Source organism: Choloepus didactylus, chromosome 19, assembly GCF_015220235.1.
Source record: "Choloepus didactylus isolate mChoDid1 chromosome 19, mChoDid1.pri, whole genome shotgun sequence".
Classification (NCBI taxonomy): domain Eukaryota; kingdom Metazoa; phylum Chordata; class Mammalia; order Pilosa; family Megalonychidae; genus Choloepus; species Choloepus didactylus.
This window is the reverse complement of record NC_051325.1, coordinates 38,314,700-38,335,138: the sequence shown is the minus strand read 5'-3', so window position 1 is coordinate 38,335,138 and position 20,439 is coordinate 38,314,700. Positions and strand designations below refer to the sequence as shown.

The window sequence follows — 20,439 nt, the reverse complement described above, 5'->3', positions numbered from 1 at the left end:
GCCTTGTGAATGCTCTTATGGTTTTTACTTTGATTCAGTCTGCCTTTCTCTTACACTTGTACTGAAACGGTAATGATTTCTATACATTCTGGAACCTGGGGCAGGTCACTTGATACTAGCTTAAGCAGCCGAACCCAGTCATGTCTTTCTTGATAACTGGGCCCTCCTGGAGGCCTTATTCAGAATTGTCACACCTTACTCTCTTTCCTTGGCAGCCTTCTGTTGTTGCTTCTTCCAGGATAGAGCCTGAAAATGAGCATGATGGTTTGATCAAGCATTTGCAATAAACTTTACCACCACTTTTGCTGCCTTTAATGTATCTGTCATACAAATCTATCTTTTGGGTCTCTTCCCAAGATTTTAAGATTTTATCCTTAAAAACTTCTCTTGGATCCCAATTCTTTTCAAGAGTTTATTTTAACTGATATTTTCGCTTTCATGCCATGTCTTAGAATGAAAATTATTTCTGCATAGAAAATACTTTTCTGCCTAGTGCTTTAGAGAATATATGGGGGTAGGGTGGAGGCTAAGTGTATAATTTGGCTTTTCCTAAGGCAGTCTGAGTGTTCTCTTCTCTACATATTTTTGTATGCTAGTAATGTTGTGACTTCTGAAGATATCACAACTGCTGGTTACAGTTTTCAGGTTGAGGGTGCAAATAACCCATGGACCAAATCTGGCCCACAGATATATTTTATTTTATTTGGTGTTTAAATTTTTTTAATTAATTGTCAACATTTTAAATTTCAAGTTAAAATTTTCTATTTCTGGCTTCTTCTGAAAAATGGGAAGATTTTCCCCTTAGAGTATATGCTCTTCAATTTACCATAGTTCCTATCTCTGTGCTTCATCTCTGTCACATTTCACTCATTTGTTTACTGCCTGGCCCCTATAGCTATTTAAATCTCTCTCTCTCTCTTTCTCTGTCTGTGTGTGTGTGTGTGTGTGTGTGTCCACTGAAAAGGTCTAGATACAAGAACCAACCCAATATCGATGAGCATCCATAGCATTCACATTATGATCTTGAAATACTATTTACCCATTTAAAAAAAAACGGAATATCTTAAAGAAATGGCTGATTCCAGGTTTAGGTCAAGAAGAGTACAGGATGATGTTGGAACATCATGATACTAGAGAACAAAGAAGCTATCCCAGACTACTGGGGTCATCTCAAAAGGACTCAGGATCTAGCTTGAAGAGGTTCCCACTGACCAAATATGAACAATTTGAGCTTCGGTAGGATAAAACTTGCAATGGACTGAAACCCATAATTATGTTTAAATTCAGGCATTTATAAAGATATTTAAAAGAAAACTTAATTGGCCAAATTCATTATTTTGAAAACTAGAAAAATAAAAGGAAAAAAATAAGCATTCATCCTGCTTTGCCTGACCAGTGAGTAACCAAATAGTAGGTGAAGGGAGGCATCTGTTTATAAAATTATTCCAGCTTACAAATGAATGCAAAATGGTAGAATATTAGCATTTTGCAATCCCAGTGGTTCTAGGCATTGAACATCAATGGCTACTAACATTAGAAACAAGCAAACATCAGATGCTATATGCCTCCTGATGAAAGAACACATCACCACCAAAGTCTTGCCAAAGAGATAAAACCTGAGATTGATCATGCCTCTAGATCCAGCTGCCGATTTGTGAGAAATACTGAAGACAAAGCACATAATTAGCAAAAGCCAGATGCTTGGAAGTTCTGTAGGTTCAATGCCTTGGGTTCTTCAACAGATGAATTACAAGGAGAAAGAAAGAGAAGGAGGGGGAACCTGCAAGTTAAAAGAGAATTAAAAATCGTGTCAAGTTATTTAAAAATGGGCAAAACTAAACTATAGTGTGTAGGGATGCCCATAAGTGTGAGAGTCATAAAGAAATGCAAGAGGGGATTACCATAAAAAGCCAGGATAGTAGATGATTGACAGGGCACATGGAGAGATTTGTGGGGCAGCTGGAAAGTTCTTTATCTTGTTCTGGGTTGTGGTTACAAGGATACTCACCTTGTAATCATTAACTAGGCCACAGTTTTGTTTTATGTGGTTTTATGTATTTGCGTTTTATTTTACAATAAAAAAGATTAAAAATGTTATCAGAATGTTAAGGTCACCATTCTTCCAAGCCTTCTACTTACATACTTTTTAAAAATTGTGGTAACATAATATATGTTATATATTATGTTATATAATATAAACACATACACACATATATAACATAAAATTTGGCATTTTAATCATTTTAAGTAGACAATTCAGTGGCATTAATTACATTTACAATGTTGTGCTACCATTGCCACCCTCCTTTCTAAAACTTTTTCATCACCCAAAATAGAAACTCTTTACCTATTAAGCAGTAACTCCCCATTCTCCCTTCCCCCAACCCCTGGTAAACTCTAAGCTAGTTTCTTTCTCTAGGAATTTGCTTATTCTAGATATTTCATATAAGTGCAATCATATTGTATTTGTTGTTTTGTGTCTGGCTTATTTCACTTAGCATAAGGTTTTCAAGGTTCATCCAAGTTGTTGAATATTTTTTAAATTTCTGGTAGCAAATTTTGGTCAGGTTAAAGACATTCTCCTCTACCTTGAGTTTCCAATTTTTTTTTTTTAACAATTTTATTGAAGATTAATTTCACCCATTTTTTTCTTTTAATTAAATTCAATTTTATTGAGATACATTCAGATACCATACAATCATCTGTGGTGTACAATCAGCTGTTCACAGTACCATCATATAGTTATGCCTTCATCACCCCAATCTATTTTTGACCCCTTTCCTTATACCAGAAAGAATCAGAATTTCACCCATTTTAAGTGTACACTTCAACTTTTAGAAAATTTACTAAGTTGTGCAACCAAATCAGTCCCTGAATTTTTACATAAGTAGTTGTTGAATTTCTTTACTTTTCTGCATATATGAAGATAATAATATGATTTGTCTTTAAGCTGTTTGTGACACATATATTAATAGCTTTTCTTATATTAAACTAACTTGAATTCTTAGAATAAACCCAACTTTGTCATGTTCTTGTTCATGCATTGCTGAATATTAGGTAATATTTCATTTGGCGTTTTTACATTTGTTTTGGTCAGTGATTTTGGTATCAAGCTTATAGTTTCTGCTCTGAAAGAGTTAATGTAAGTTTAGAATCATCTGCTTCTTGAATGTTGGTAGAACTTGCCTGTAAAACTGGCAGGGTCTGCTCTTTTCTTTGTGGGAAGATTTCTTATTACTGATTCAATTTATTTAATATTTATAGGAACAATCGTATTTTCTAGATTTTCTATTTCTTCTTGAATTCATTTTTTCTCCAATTTTTTTATTTTGAAAAATTTCAAACTTTCAGAAAAGTTGAGAGAGTAGTACAATAAATACCTTTTACTTAGGTACCCCAGTAAACATTTTGCTACTTTTACCATATGCCTATATATGTTTAAATAATACATAGTATTTTTTGTGTAATTTTAGTATATTAAATAAATGGTATGATTTGTTTGGTCAGTTTCTATTTTAACTAACCTTAAACTTTTGAGATCTAGCCATGTTGACATACATAAATAAAGCTCAATTATTTAATCTGCTGAATAGTGTACCATTACATGATTATGCCACAATTTATTTATTTGTTCCTCTATTGAAGGACTTTTTTTTAATATATTCCAAACAATGGTGCCTTAATATCCTTTCATTTGTGTCTTGTAGAAATGACAAATCTACCTTTTCTAGGATACATATCTAGAAATGGTATTACTAGGTCTGAGGTCAGAGGATATGCACACTTAACCTCTTTTTTAACACTTGCATCCTTGTCACTTAATACATTATTTGAGTTAATGTAGAGATCAAGATCCCAACAAATTTATAAACTTTTGCATTATGGCGTGGTTTTTCAGAAGGGCTCTTGACGGTTAACATGATATGGCTCTCTGTCCTTGATGTCCCTAACTGAACGTACCACTTTGCCTTCTCTCACAGCGGCAGTACATACCTGTGAAAATGAAGAGCAAAGCTTTCTGGATCTTCTCTTGGGAATATGCCATGATGTATGTGGGAAGTCTAGTGGTAATCGTTTGCCTCTCATTCTTCCTTCTCAGTTCCTGGGATTTCATCCCTGCAGTCTATGGCTTCATGTAAGTAATAACTTCATTAGAAAACTCTGGAAATTAATTTGCTTTTCACAGCTACAGCTGGATTCAGAGGGCGTGAGACCACAGGGAGCATCTTAGAGCAGTGGTTCTCAAAATTTACTGTGTGTCTGTCAGTCACCTGTAGGGTTTGTTAAAACACTCTGCGGACCCCCTTCCCCTTAGGTTCTGATATTGTAGGTCTAGAGTAGGGACCAAGAATTTGCATTTCTAACAAGTTTTGAGGTGAAGCTGATGCTGTTGGACTAGGGACCACATTTTGATAAACACTGAGCTGGAGCACACCTTCGATCTACTGGGATTACAGAGCACTCTCTAGGAGTATTTAAAGCAACTACCAGCTCCGGGAGGTTTCTTGTTTAGTCCCAAACAGAACTGGATATGTTCCTCTACTGCAAGAGAGACTCTGACAGTTTTAAAATAAAGCCACCTCTTATGTGTCAAGCCTTTAGAGAAAATTCCAATGGGCTTGCAGTATTGCAGGCTTGCCTGAGTATATGTTCATGAATTTTGAAAACATTTCTAAATACTCTCTGTGTGCCAGGCTCTGTGTGAGATGCCGATGGGGTGGTCCCTGCCTAAACCTTGAGGCTCACAGCCCAGTGGGTGATAAATACTTAAACCCATTCAGGTGATGGATGATAGATAGGGAGGGAAAGAAATAGCGATGTGATAGCATGTTAAAGTTGGTGGATTGAGCTGTCAGGGGAGGGGGGTCAGGGTATGATGGAATTCTGTGTATGGGGTTAGTATTGTTTTTGCAACTTTCCTATAACTTTGAATTTATTTCAAAAAAAAAAAAAAAAACCGTTCAGGGCAGGGAAAGGGATCTGGGATTGTGGACTGTTTATTTGTGTTAAATACTAGCTGAGCATTAATAGCAACTTAGTATCTTTCAGTTCTTCATACTCTGCCTTGGATAGGAATTTGTAATGGCTGGCTAAAAGTTTTTTCCTGGTTTTCTGCTGGGCCAGAGATCAGTGTTCTTTACCTCATTGCACAGAACAAGAAATGTGATTACAGCAAGAGGTAAAGACTTACCCGGATTGGAGGCCATGGTCAGTGAAGTCTGACCCTGAGCTGTTGCCTGTCTCTGCCTTCTCATGGCCCATTTGTTGCTCTTTTAAAATTGTGAGTTGAAATCAGTTTGAACTCCCTATGTTTTTAAATAAAAAATATAATGTAAACTTTTAGAAGAGCCAGAATTGTAGCCATTCTTTCTCTGATTTAACCAGACAAAAGTTTTTTCCAGTTAAGCCCTAATTTCTCAAATGAGATCTGGATCCCTGGAGATCCTAGCCAGAACTTGCTGAAGGCATCCCAATCCCCTAGAAGTTTCTACAGTTTCTAGCACTCAGTCTTCTGTCTCCTGCCATAGGGTTATATGGCAAGAAAGGTGAGGAGCGGAATCTTTGAACTTGTTCATCCAGGCAAGACTTTGGAATGACCAAAGTAAATATTGTTTATTTAAAACCCATTCCTCCTTTGTTACAGTACGAGTCTCTCCTGGTTTTAAACATTTATGTCTTGGGCAGTAAAAGAGGGGTTGTTTCCTTGGTTTCTAGAATGAATTGCTGCCTCATTTCAGATCTTTGATGCATGCCAGAGTTTGGCTCAGGCTAATGCTTTTTACAGGGTTATCATCCTCTTTGTCTCTGCCCCTTGTTCTTGTTAATTGCCTATGTCCAGGGTGCCCGAAGAGTCCCTCACATCCTGGTCTCTGTAGGGACAAAGTTGTCTTTGGCTGTCTAGCATTGGCCAAAGTGTTCAGGAGAAAATAAGATCAAAGCAGACCATTTATAACTTTACTCTCTTTTTCTCTCTCCCTTTGTTTTCTTAATTCCAGACTTTCTGTTCCAGATCTCACTCCAAATATTGGGCTTTTCTGGTACTTCTTTGCAGAGATGTTTGAGCACTTCAGCCTCTTCTTCGTCTGTGTGTTTCAGATCAACGTCTTTTTCTACACCATCCCCCTAGCCATAAAGCTAAAGTAAGTGATGGGACCTGCTGCTTCTTTGTCCACAGAGCAATCTGAGGACCCCCTACCCCCTTGTGGCCTTACACATGCCCTTCATCCTGGGAACGTCTGCTCTCAGATTTATGCCATCTTTGCCCAAGGAACCTAGCCCTTAATCACCTCAGTTGCAAATGGCCATAGCAGGATAGAGTCATACAGTGCAGCTGTGGGGAGGGTGCTTTGTTGTGCAGCCATTTTCCTTGGCCTTGCTTTGAGGTGCCTGCGCCTACATTGCTGCTGACACTCAAAGAATGATTTGGGTCAGTTTGGTCAGGTTGGCCATTGTGGACAAGAGCAGGGGTTGGGGAATGTCTTAGGAAAAAGTAGATCTGGTTGGGTGTTGTCCACAGCCCACTGACAGTTTGTGCAAGGGAACTCAGGATGCTTTAGTTGAGATGCTGGTCACCTGCAGCTCTATTTAATCTTCTGATCAATTTCTCTCAAAGGGGTTTGCTTGTGGCTCTCACTTCTGCTATGTGAGAGAGCTAACATATTGAGCACTGCTCCATCCCAGGCACCTTTCCAGGCTCCCTGAAAACATAATCATACCTAACCCTGCCAGCAATTCTTGGAGGTAGGCATTATGTTATTATCAGCATCCCCACTGTATAATTGAGGAAACTGATGCTCAGAAAGGTGAAATGCTTTTCCTAGTGTCACACAGCTAGTAAGCAGTGGAGCTGGGATTCAAACCCAGGTTTTTCTAGCTTCAGAATTTATGCTCATTCCCTGTACCATGCCAAGCTCCATCAGCTTGTAGTAGCCCTGGAAATGGTTCTGTTATCCTAACTTCAGAGAAGGGAAAACAGGCGCAGACAGGCTCTGACATTCCTGGATGGGCCAAGGAACCCGGAAGAGAGTGAATTTAGATTTCAAGAGCTTTTGTTCTCTGCTCTAACCTTCTTGCCATTCTCCATGGCCAGTGCATCAGTGCACGTGGTTTGCACTCTGGAAAAGCTCTGAGCTGATGCCTCCTTCCCATGGCACAGCTGTGGCCTGGCATCTGACAGAAACCATCCTTCCTTAGCCTGGCAGGCTCAAGAACTCAGACAGCCTTGCCCAGCCAAGGTTGCCAGCTGTCTGTGGTCCATCTTCCCTACCCTTGTTTTGGCCAGACATAGCCACTAGGCTTAGAAGCAAGTTGCCCAGAGTATCCTCACTCTCTGTGCAGTTCCCCAGTAGCTTCTGTTGTCTGCGTGTGATAGTACCTGGGTAGATAATAATCCCACCATCCTGTGACACCCCCTACCCCCACCCCGGACCAGGGCATCATAGTTGAAGGGCAGAGGATATGAAGAAATCTGATCTCCCCCACTGGTGCCCTCCTCTGCCTGGATATAAAGCTGCAATGAAACTCTCCAGCTCTTCTGTAGTTTTTGTTTCCAGCACCAGCTTTGTAAGAATAGGGCCCTTCAGGCCACCACTCTCCCCATAATGTGTTGCAAGAGTTTCTAGTCTCAGTGTTTTTTTGTCACTGCATTTTCAATGGCCTTTCCTTAGAAATGATGCACCTGTTACCAACTACCTAAAAATCCCAAAGCCAGTAATTTGGACTATCTTTAGGAAGATGTTGAAAATGTTTACTGAGCTAGCTGTACTCTGCTTAGAAGCTACAGGACTGTGAGAATTTGCCAAGCTGAGTTTCTGAGACATTTGCTGTGTAGCAGTGCTGGAGTGTTTTGGTGTCTACCTCTCAGATTTATACCCATTAAGTCACCTGACCTTTGACCTGCAAGACAAGAATGTCATTAATCTCTGAAGAAAACCCTCATGAGCTGGGCATCCAGGTACTGTGCAGAAGTAGGCCACATGTAGCTGACGAGGGTACTAAATCTGGCCTCTTCCTATTTGCTTCCCTTCTGCACTTGGTCAGATCTTAGGGGAGCACTGGAGATAGAGCTCCCCCGACCCTCCCCTCACCAGTACTGTGAAATATGTTGAGCACTCAGGAGAATAGTATTGTTAGTAGTTAGGAGCTCTGGAAACAAACAACTCCATAGCTTCCTAACTTACTTAGTCAACTCATTTAATGTCTCTGAACCTCAATTTCCTCATCTGTAAACTGTGGGTGATGGTATTGCCTAGACTGAGGGGTAGTTGAGATGTTATAAGGATCACATGAGATGATGCAAGCAAAGGGCCTAGCACAGAACTTACGACAGAATAAGGGTTCTGGAAATGGTAGCCATTATGATCACTTATTAGTATAAGGTCAAAAAAAAAGAAAAAATAAAAAGTTCCAGCTCTTAAGACCTGAAAAGCTGCATGCAGCATTCAGTTCTCTTTCTGGAAAGGAGCACACCATAACCAAGGGTCTGCAGGCCTCACTTACCATATTCTCAGAGTAAAAAGCATCAGCAAGGAGGTATTTCCTGCCTTGGGTCCAGTTGTCAGAGGGGCCTCTGGCAAGGGAGGCTGCCTTATTACTCTGACAAGTGGGTCATTTAAAACCCAATAATGAAGAATGCTGACTTCATTTGTTTTCTTCCTTGGGTGGCTTCCTGGGGGATGGCCTGGAGCTGGTAAGGCAGAGGTCGGGTGGATTGATAGGAAATGTCTCTGTGGGCTGTTTCTGTAGCATTTGCTGGGCCCTCCTGACCAGCTCTGGGCTTTCTTGGGTCCCTGCAGTTTTCTGCTCTGCCACTTGAGCCTGGCCCCTCCGGCCCCTAGCCTTGAGGTAGCAGAGTCAGCCCCTGTCTGAAGTCCCCAGGGGAGTGTTTTTGAGTTTGAGTGATGGGGTCAGGAATCTCTGGGGTGGGCCTGGCCTCTGACTGATCTCTGTCTGTCTGTCTCTTTTCCCTGCTGCGCCGCAGAGAGCACCCCATCTTCTTCATGTTCATCCAGATTGGCATCATCTCCATCTTCAAATCCTACCCAACAGTGGGAGATGTGGCTCTCTACATGGCCTTCTTCCCTGTGTGGAACCATCTCTACAGATGTGAGTACTTCTGCCCCTAACCCTCTGGTGGGAAATTTGTGTCAGCCTGCCCCTGAATGAAACAGCCAGGGGAAACGGCATGAATGGGCCTTTACTGGGCATCTGCTGGAGCTAGCAGCACCAGGAGACAGGCAGTGACATGAGACACAGTATCTGCCCCCTAGGTGCTTATGGATTAGTGATGACAATAAAAATACCATTTATTGAGCACTTAACTGTGTACCTGGGCCTGTTGTTCTACAAGTGTTATATGCATTCGTGTGTTTTATCTTCATACCAGCCTTGAAGGAAAGTATCCCCATTTTGCAGATGAGAAAACTGAGGTAGGGAAAGGTATAGCCATTTGTTCAAAGTCACAGGGCTGATAAGTGGAAGAGCTGGGATTAGAATCCGGGTGTGTGAGCCTCTAGGCCGCCCTGTCCAATAGAACTGTTTATGATGATAGAAGTGTCCCATACATCTGAGCATCTAATAGTGTCGCCACTAGGGTTAGTGCAACTGAGGAACTGAATTTTTAATTTTATTTAATTTTAATTAATTCAAATTTAATTTAATAAGAAACATGTGGCTAGTGGCTACCATATTGGACAATATAACTCTAGCCCTTGGGGTTTGAATCACTCCCCAGTACTGTACCCAAAGGTTAATAGAAGGCAGATGGGCAATACCAACCTTCCTGCCCACTGTAAAGAGCCTTTTAAGCTCTAACCATTCCTTTCTCAGAAGATGGCTTAGCAGTGATCTAGTTGTGCTCCCCTTGGCCAATTCTTAGCCCTCTGTGGTGGCTCCCTTAGGGCACAGATGATGACACATTCGCCTCTGTATTCCCAGCACCCAGAATTAAACCTGACATGTGGTAGGAACTCAGCAAATGTGGGGGTGGAGGTGGATTTTTTTAAAACCTCCATAATAAAAAGGCAGTATCAGTGGCCCAACACTTGATTCTGTAAAATAAAATGGGAAGGGACCTGTTGAACTTTCCTTGCCTACACAGCAAGGTGTCAAGAATGAATGCTGGCAGGGCAGGTTTCAGAGGATGTGAGTCTTTGTTGTTGTTTTGGGGCTGTCTGGGTGTCAACCAGGAAGTGAAACTGACCAGCTGCCAGCAATAAACCTATGTGTAAGAGTGGACCTTTGGGCAAAGGTAAACAGCTGAGTAAACGGGCCAGGCCAGGTCTACTCTTGCAGGTGGTGGCCTGGTGGGGCAGTGACCAGTCCAACCTGACTGGGAGGAGGAAGTGACATCTGCTGCCTGTGACATCCTCATTGCCCAGACAAGAATCACCCAGTCTATCAGTCTCAGAGTCAGTTTGTGGTCCCTCAGTGGAGTGGCCAATGACAAATCCCAAGACCACTGCAGACATGTAGACAACCCTCAGTTTGTGACAGGGCGGCTGTTGAGGATAGTGATCTTCATTTTTCCAAAAGTAAAATGTTATTTTCTTAGCTCATCTGTCCCACACAGGACACTCTTTCCTAGGTTAATATCTTTCATTCCATATTGCTGAATACCATCTGGAGCCAGGTTCACTTGAGTCTGAATCCTGGCTTTCCCATTACTAGCTACATGTCTGTAGGCAGATCATTTAACCTCTCTGAGCCTCAGTGTTTTCATCTGTCAAATGGTGAGAATATTGTTCATGGGTGTTTTAAGTTTCAGAAAGTATATATGTAAATAGCACTGTAGTTACAATGATCAGTAATCAATAATAATTATGCAGAGTATTCTCCTGCATGGTTCTCCTTGGTAGCCAGCAGAGCCATTGGAATAAACATATTTCCAAAACTTGAAAAAAGCCGTTTTATGCCTTTGGAGAAAACTTGGATGACCTAATAGATGCTGTTGCTGGCTGGCTGGGCAAGCAGTGTACAGGTTCAGTGTGTCTGAGACTCCAGCTGAGAGCAGTGGCTGCTACTTTTCACTGCCCAGTTCTTGAGGCAGGGCATACTCCTGGTTGGAGTACCTGTTTGGGGCATGACAACTCTGAGTCATTACACTCATTCAGGAGCGTCTTCAGCTCTGGTCTTTTGGACATATGAGTGGAGACGATGAGAAGCCTTTAGGCCTAAGTTTATATTCAGAATTTTAGTATGGTTAGGAATTCAGTTTAAATAGTTGCCAGTACTAAGACATTCACTTTTTTGTTTTCTTGTGCTGGTCAGTGAAGAGGAAAAGAGGAACAGGGGCCCTTCTCCTAGTGTGGGACCCACACACTGAACTCTCTGGTACTTGGGGCCAGGATGAATCATACAGACACACAGCTGTGCTGTTAGGGAACAGCCTGCTGGCAGAGTGGGTCCCAGCCTGCACTGGTCCAGCTGAGAGACCCACCTACCATAGGGCTGGATTATGTGTGTGTGTGTGGGGGGGGGGGTTGTTTTGTTTTTATTAACTATTATATAGAGATAAAAGAATATCAATAAAAATAAATATAAATTGTAAAGAACAATAATACAATAAATGCCCATGTACTTAGTACCTAATGTAAGAAAGGGAACCCCACCATGACCTTTGAAGTTCCCAAACCCCCTCTGTGCCCCTCCTGTTGGTACTGGACTTTTCAAACAAAATTTTATTTCTGGTTATCTGAAGATCAGAGAGGGAAAGTGACTTGCCTAAAGTCCCACAGTTTGTTGGTAGTAGAACCAGAGATTGGATAAGCCACCCAATGGATGAAGGGGATGTGCGATTCCATCTGGCCTAGCAAGTCTGAAGAAGGGCAAACCCTTTCGTCTTATTAGGCCCTTGTCATCTCTGACATCTCTGACACCCCTGGAGCCTGGAACAAGCTGTCCTATGCCCCAGGTCTCCAGCTTCATCTGCCCTGGCATATAGCGTTAATCCTCTGGCCTGTCAGCCAGCTCCAAGTCCCTGCAAAGGTCACCACAGGACAGGAGCCAGCTAGATGCTTGTGACAGCCCCCGAGCACATGGGAATGTAGCTTTGCTGCTCTTACTGATTGCACCCAGAAGCTGCATGTGAGCCTCTCTCAGTGTCTTCGTACTTGGTCACCTTCCTGTCACCTCATCTGAAATCCACAGTGGCTGGAGGAATGGACAAAATGTCTGTCAGACCAGGAGAGTTTTATTTTAGGAATATTTTGCATCCTTTTTGGAATTTCCAGTGTATCAGAAAGAACCACTGAGGAATATAGATAGTGATGTTGGAGTGCAGGGATGGTGAATGAATTTTTTTTTTCCTTTCTTGAGGTTGTAACATTGTTTAATAATTATCATAGGTCTCGGTGCAAACATCCCTTTTCTCAGATGTGTCATGTGTCATGTGTTGTTCCTGGGAACAGAGGTGGAGGCTTCCCTGGAAGGTTTCAGGAAGGCTTGAGTCAGGGCTCTGACCTCTCATCTTTGAACACCCAGAACTGAATAAATTTCAGATCACTAGATGACCTCAGAAGCCCTCCAGACCAGTGTTCCCAAATTTTGGAATTTCACAGACCACTAAAATTTCAGAAAAATTTGGAAGGGTGACAGAATTGCTAACTTTCTATTTTGCTGAAGACATTAAAACAATCAACCACCAGCCAGTCATTCCTCTTTCATAAAAGAAAGGATTTTTTAACAACAGCAACAAAAAGATACCTATCATTTCACAATAAAGAATGAACCTTAAATTGAAAAATGCAGCCTATGAACCTTGTCCTGGTTATTCTCACTTTGACAGAGCTCAGTAAACTCTCTGTGGTGGACTGGTAAGGGTTTGCAGCCTCATATTTCAACCTTATTATTATAATCCAGCAGCTCTCAACCCTGGCTGCATTTTGGAATCACCTGGGAAGCTTTTTAAAAAATCGTACGGTGCCCCCCCCCGCGCCGCGGCTGCTCGAGGGCTGAGGCAACTTCCCGGGCGCCAGGCGGCTTCTGTTGGGTGAGCGGCTGAGGGACCCGCTGTGCGCGCGGCCACTCGGCGGAGCTCCCTCCCCTGGTCCCTGGCGGTCCGGGAGGAGCCGGGCACCGCCTCGACCCCGCCGGACACGCCCTGGGCCCGACCCGCGCCGCAAGCGGGGGGCTTCATGAGCCCCCTCTCGACTTCCGCCGCGGCCAGGTGGAGCGGGGCTTCGGTCGCGGCTCCAAGCAGCTGGCAACCTATCTTTCCTAAGCAGGTAGTAAGTAATCTTCCAGCTGATGTATCCACGGGCATTTATTATGGTTGGGCCAGTGATGGAAGTGGAGATGTTCATAGGAGGGTGGTGAGCACAAGGTGGAACCCATACTACAAGAATACGGAAAAGTCCATGGAAACTCAAATTCCTCATACCTTCAAAGAGGACTTCCATTGGGAAGTCCTCGATGTGGACATCGTTGGCTACCTCAGACCAGAAAAAGAACTTTGATTCTTTAGAGTCACTTATTTCACCAATTCAAGGTGGAATAGAGGAAGCTAAGAAACGGCCAGAATTATCAGAACATTTGAAACTCAAAGAGGACAATTTCTTCTAGGTTCCTATAAGCAAAATAATGAATAGCCATTGCCAAAAAATATCATCTTATTTATTCATTCACAATTTTCTAGTATTTCACTGCTCATAACTACACAGTCTCACATTGGCTATATTTTAAAAATCAATCATCTTTCTATAGCTGTGAATTAGTTTAAACAGTACAATATAATTACTATGTTTATGCTTCAACTGTTAAATTAAACCTATCATGCCACAGAACTAAAAAATCAAGATTCTTTTTGTATGTAAAATGTTGATTAAAAACTCTTATAAAGCTTCTTAACATGTACCACTATAAACGCCTTAAGTTTCTTTTGATGGAAATAAAACATATATAAGTGTGGGCGAAAGGCATATCACTAGTCTGAGATGAGATGTATGATTCTCATGGCAAAATACTGGTATATATGTACTTGTACAGCATGTACTGCTTAACAGAGAAGGCTTGTAAAAGTAAATGCATTAACCAGAGGTTTGGTAGTTTATTGTAAACCTAAGAGGAAAAATCCAGACTTGGTATTTTTGATAATTGTATGTTGATTTTTTTTGGATTAATATATTTTATTATAGACATGAAAACATGAAATTTCATTTCAGTCATTTCCTTCATGAGGTGAAGTCATTATTGTCTGCTCCATTTCTGTACAGGTAGACATGCCTCAATTCTAAATGGTCTTGACTACCTCCTACCATTTTTTTGTTTGTTTTTTAAGACAAAGAAAAATGAGTGTTTTTAAATTCTGTAGTTCTCATTTTTGTATTGGATAATACTTTTCTCCTTTTTAAGAGGAGATATTTTTGTTCTTCCACCTTTTTCTTGATTCGTGATTGGTTCTTTTTTCCTTTAAATGATTGTCAGTGCTGAGGTTTTTTTGTTTTGTTTTTTCCTTAGAATAGCTTAAAACTGTACACTTGAGATTGAATTTCTTTACTATTCCATCCTTTCACTATATGAGAAGTGATTGTCATGCATATCTGTATTGCACTTTTAGGAAAAAAAAACTTCTTTAGGTTTCTTCAAGATTTAATTGGACATATAGCAGTTCATTTATACATACCAGTTTCTTAACACAAAATGCTTGAGATTCCCCTCCCCTGAAGACATTTAAGAGCCAATTAAACAATGAAAGAGCTTGAAAGTTATGTTTCATGTAATTATGTTCCTGAGAAAATATAAACTCCATAGTTGTGTATGTTTATTGCCAGTCAAAAGAGTGCCTGTAGCTTGGGGGAAAAGCATAAATAATAAAGTTCAATTAAATTAAAAAAAAAAAGTACGGATGCCTGAACCCCACTCCTAAAGACTGACTGAATTGGTCTGAGTGGGGCATGGGCAACTGTAGTTTGTTAAACTCCCCAGGTGATTCCACTGTGCAGCAAGTTTGAGAGCCACTGTTTGCCCTAAAGATTCTGATTTAATTGGGCTTGGTGGGGCCCAGGCAGCTGTATTTTTTAAAGCTCCCAGGTGATTTTATTTTGCAATCAGAGTTAAGAATCATGTCTGTAATCCAGTCTCTGTTTTGGTGCATGAACCCCCTATAGCTAGCATTTCTGTGTCTGCAAGCAGCTGTACAATTGAGGCAAGCAGGGAGAAGGAACTTCGGAATGGTCAGAATCAGAGAGGGGAAGAGAACCGCCATACACTAAGTGTCTGCTGTGAACCAGGCCCAGTGTTAAACTCTATTTAAAAAGATATTCTAATTAATTTATTTTTAAAAAATATGTATTAGTTTTTAAAAAATTCAATAAAGTGTAAAAAAACAAAGTAATAGCATATAATCCTACTGTCAGCCCCTGTTGACTTAAAAGGAAAAAAAAGCACAGTGTGGTAGGCAGAATAATGTGTTCCCCCAAAGATGTCTGCATCCTAATCCCCAGAACCTGTGAATGTGTTAATTTACATAGTGAAAGGGACATTGAAGATGGGCTTAAGTTAAGGGCCTTGTGATGGGGAGAGTAGCCTGGACTATCCAGGTGGGCCTAATGTAATCACAAGCGTCCTTAAAAAGTAGAAGAGCAAGTACAAGAGGGGGTCCGAGTGAGGTGATGTGGGAAAACAGCTCACCCGTGCTAGCTTTGAAGATGAGGGAAGGTCCTCACGAGCCAAAGAAAGCAGGCAGCCTCTAGAAGCTGGAAAAAGCAAGGAAATGGATTATTTCTTAGAGACTTCAGAAGGAACCCAGCCTCACTGATACCTTGATTTTAGCCCCGTGGGACCCATTCCAGGCTTCTGACCTCCAGAACTGTAAGATTTTTTGCATTGTTTAAGCCACTGAGTTTGTAGTAGGTAATTTGTTACAGCAGCAATAGAAAACGAATACACGCAGTGATACATTTGTGCCAGGTTTTTTTGCAGATCTTGTTTAGTCCACGTAACACTCCTATGATAGGTCGTCTTTTCAGCCCCGTTGAAGAGATGAGGAATATGAGGCTCAGAGAAACTTGCTAATAAATGACCGAGTGGGAGATTCTAACCAGAGTCTCTCTGAAGCCAAGTCTAGTGTGGCAGGTCCTCCCTGAGGCCTCAGGAAGGGCTCTCCCTGGTGGAATTTGGCATCCTGGGGGTGGGGGTGGGGATGTTGTCAGAGAGGGAGTCTCAAAAAGACTTTTGAATCATCTAAGGAAGAGTGGGGGACATCTGAAGAGCAAAGCAGAGGACCTAAGACAGGAATTAAGAATGGAAATATGTTCCTAAGACCTGGGACCAACAGTTTCATGCTGGGTTCCTATCCCTGATCCGACATGGCCAGACAGTATTCTGCTCGGGGAGAAGGGAAGAGTTACTTTTGGACACCTGAGGTTGGGGAGTGGAGGGTATTGTCTTGTTTGAAAAGCTCTGTTTGCAGTGCCTGGTGGCATTCGTATCATTGCCAACCGTAGCTGGTCTCAGGCCAGCCAAGCCCACAGTTGGAGGTGTGGGAGGTACAGAATACAAATCTAGGACTTTCCACCAGGTGTGGACATGGAGAGCCACAGACTCAGGGGCTCCTAGCACCCCGTTGTAGCCTCTGAGCTACACAAGCCTCTCCCTGGGCCTCTTTGTCCTGCAGGGCCATCACGGCAAGGAGAGGGTCCTAAAGCTGGTCAACACTGAGCTAACTGACTCTTTCCTTGCAGTCCTGCGAAACATCTTTGTCCTTGCCTGCATCATTATTGTCTGCTCCCTGCTCTTCCCTGTCCTGTGGCACCTCTGGATTTATGCAGGAAGTGCCAACTCGAATTTCTACTATGCCATCACACTGACCTTCAATGTTGGGCAGGTAAGAGTCGAGGGCAGCACAGGGATGGGGTGCTCAGACATTCAATGCAAACCCTGGCTTCTGCATTCTGGGGGTTTGGACAGCAATGAGGGAGAGTTTCTCCCCTCAGGTTACTCACAGTCCAGTAGAGAAGAGAGTGAAGAAAGTGCAGTAACACTAAATTCTCAGAGCAATCCTATAAGATTTTTTGTTGTTGTTGTTAACAAATAGAGAACTGAGGCTCACATAGGTTGTCTCTTGCCCAAGGTCATTGGAAGAGCCAGGAACCAAATTCAGGCAAGTCCCTATTTCTGAGCCCACCCTCTTAACCTTTTTGGAATAGTATCTGGTGTGCATAGCACCTATGGTGAGTGTACCAAGCAAGGGCGGGGAAGGGCAGGGGTGAGGGGCAAGGACAAGGGGAGGAGAGGCTTTCTGGACTTCCAGGACAGCAGGAGCAGAGACAGGGAGGTGAGAGGTAGTAGGTCTGGCTACTGGCTGAAGTCAAGAGCATAGTGGTGAGGCCTGGAGCAGTAAGAGGAGAGGCAGTGGGGGTCAGGGAGCAAGGATCCCAGCAAGGATCCCAGCAAGGGCCTTGGACTTTCCTCTGACATAAGAATCACCAGGAGGAGCTTGTTAAAATGCAGATTCCCTGTGCCCACTCCCAGAGATGTTGAGTCAATAGATGTGGAACATGGGGTCTTTTTTTTTTTTTTTTTTTTAGCACCTGTCTGGCACACACCCCTCCCCCACCCCACTGCAAATTTGAGTGCAGGGCAGTATCCTTTGCTTGTTTGTATCTTCAGCTCCTAGTGCATGGGAGGTGCTCCCTAAATGACTGTTAGTTGGGCAGTGCAGCCCTACTGAGATCACCCCCTTAGATCTCTGAATATGCTTTATCATCTTTGATCTGGCTTAGAGATCTAAATAAGCCAGTTACAGTTCAAGAAAGCCAAAATTATATGGTCACAGTTACAGCCTTCAAACTAATTGGCATTCTCTTGCCATACACTCAGAAATTCTCCAGCTCTTCTCAATGAAATTAATTACCCCAAATTCTCGTTCAATAAATGTATTAAAGGAGTCCTTTTATTTTCCTTAAGTCCTCCTCTCTCTTTTAAAAAGCTTAGATTATCTCCTCTTGATTCTGCTAATACACTTGATGATGAGATGCCTTATCAGCTAGAATATTCATAACCTTTTTTTTATTGTCAAGGGAAGTGTTTTTGTTTTTTCTTTTTTTTCTTTTTAAGAAACACCCCCCAACCTCTAATCTGCTTTCTATCTCTATGAATTTGCTATTTCTAGTCCTCTCTTGTGATATCATACAGAATTGTGTATCTTTAATAAGCTCTCCTAAAAAATCTGTTATAGGTGGTCTAGCAAACCCCATGTGGAGACATCCACCCCCCTCTGAATTTCCTAGTTCATTGTGCTAAGTTCTTTCAGGTCAGGCTCTGACTGCTTCATGAGCTCTTAATGAGAATCAGTTGTACCATTTACCATTTCAATTGTCATTTCCATAGCCAGGTATTTCCTTTGTATAATGGACTGGAAGGGAAGCAGTGTTAGCTGGAAAGACTAATGATGCCAGTGAAGAATCCCCAGGGAGATTCTTGCCCCCAAGTTTAGCTACTGGGAAAGAAAGGAGTTAGGGCTTTTTTAGTGAGTGATGGGACTGGTATTTCCTGGCACGGACATTTCTGGAGAATTAACGTCCAGCCCAACCATTTATCTTGGTCTGTGAACAGCAGGAAGAGAGCTGATGGGTCCTACAGCCTGGGTGGGACCAGGCCAGAGGGCTTCTTCTGCCTGTTCCCTGAGAGGTACTGACTTGGTACTCAGCACCTCCTGCCTGTGTCTCTCACAGGCAGGAATCTGCTAGATTCAGTTCTCTCTGGAAGGAATCCAAAGGCCGTTGTGGCAAGTCTGTCTTGCTAGAATCCCTCTTCCTTGTTTTTGACAGTAATGATGGGATGTGAAGGCGTTGGGCCTAGCCACGGGCTTCTGGTACTGCTGGTGAGCTCCACTTCAGTAGTCTACAGCTACTGTCATGTCATGAGTCTCCAGTTTTGGTCAGAAACTATAGTTGCAGTGATTATGAAACATTCATGGAACATTCCGGGAACAGCTTTCTGCCTGTGGCTACCTTATAAGAGAAGGGTCTCTGTAAATAGCATGCAGGATGCTGTGCAAGAGGATAGGTGCTGTCCAAAAAAGGGGGTGGGGGTGAGAACCAAAGGCCAGGTAGATGGAGTATGTTAGTGGCTGAGCTAAAGAAGAAAACCTGGCTGAACCCTTTGGATTCTTTCTTCTCCCCAGCTCTCCCCTCGCCCTCCCCACTCCATCTCTTTTTAAAATGTATTTTTAATCATACAAGTAACATAAATTCATTTTTGTTGGGGGAAAGAATTCAAACAAAATAGAAGCATATAGAGTAAAAGTAAAGATCACCCAGAGCAACCCCCCTCCCTTCACACTCCAGTGCATATGTGGTGGTTGGGATCAGTTTGGTGTTTTTCTCTGCATACCTCCTCTGGGCATTTACAGACAAATATACACGTGCTGTATAAAGAGCTGTTTTTCACTTAATGAGCTTGAGAATTTTTTTAATGACTCTGGATATAGCATGATTAGCATGTATCATGATTTATTGACCGGGTCCCTGTTAGTGGATATTTAGTTTGCTTGTGGTTATTTTGATATTATAAATGAAAGGTCCTTATATATCCCTTCATATATTCTTGTACACACATGCCAGTATTTTTTTTTTTTTTAATAGATTCCATGTGGTGGGATTTGCTGGGTCAGAGTGCAAATGCAGTTTATACCATGACACATGTTGCCAAGTTGTCCTTTAGACAGGCTGTACCTACCTACGGGCCTCCTAGCTGTGGTCTGAGTACCCCTTAAGCCAGCAGTTTGTTCAGGCATCTAGCAGACGTGTGTGGTCAGTCTCCTGGGGTCTGGGCTCTGTGACTTGGAGCTGTTGACGACTCTTTTGGATCAGATGCTTCCTAGGGCTGGTGGCTTTGAGCCTTGCTGCTGCTGCCACCATATCAGCTCTAGGGATGATATGACAGATGGGGATACCCTAACTCAGCATAAAAACAGAGAGAAAATATTCCCTGAAATTGTAATTAATAGTGGCTCATGTTTAAGGAGCACTGATTAAGGGCAGGCAATCACTCGAGTCCTGTCATTGTCCTGTAGTGTTGATTGAGGTAGAGGAGCCTTTTCATCGTAAGGGTTATACTACTATTGTCCTCGGGCCTGTTGGGAACCCAGAAAGCAAATATGGGAAACTTAGAATTTTATTGAAAGTTAAGTGTCATCTCTTCAAAAAGCCTTCTCCTGCCCCATGTTTCTCTTTCTCAGTTACCTATTTCCTTCACAGCACTTTCCCAATTTATAATTTTATATGATTTATTTGCTTCCCTGTCTGCTTCCCCCATAGCCTGTGAGCTTCAGGAAGGCAGGGATATTACCAGTCTTACCCATCGCAGGGCCCCCAGCTACTAAATCAGTGCTTGACACAGCAGTTGCTTAGTACATGTTTGAATGAATGGATGGACTAGTGATGGCCAGAAAAATATTTTATGATTAATGGCCTAAGGTGCAGAGAGTAATTGCTGGAG

General features: G+C 42.3%; 1 protein-coding gene across 3 annotated transcripts in view; it reads left to right on the top strand.

Annotated features, from left to right (window-relative positions):
* Positions 1 to 20,439, top strand: part of PIGU (phosphatidylinositol glycan anchor biosynthesis class U) — a 105,182-nt gene that overhangs the window by 75,212 nt on the left and 9,531 nt on the right. For 2 of the 3 annotated variants that reach the window (XM_037811773.1, XM_037811771.1), the window contains 3 exons: positions 3,981 to 4,135; positions 5,997 to 6,140; positions 8,981 to 9,105. In XM_037811773.1, coding sequence (XP_037667701.1) covers positions 3,981 to 4,135; positions 5,997 to 6,140; positions 8,981 to 9,105 — 424 coding nt within the window. Of the gene's footprint in view, positions 1 to 3,980; positions 4,136 to 5,996; positions 6,141 to 8,980; positions 9,106 to 16,679; positions 16,823 to 20,439 lie in introns of all 3 variants that reach the window. The other variant, XM_037811772.1, reaches the window with a different exon arrangement.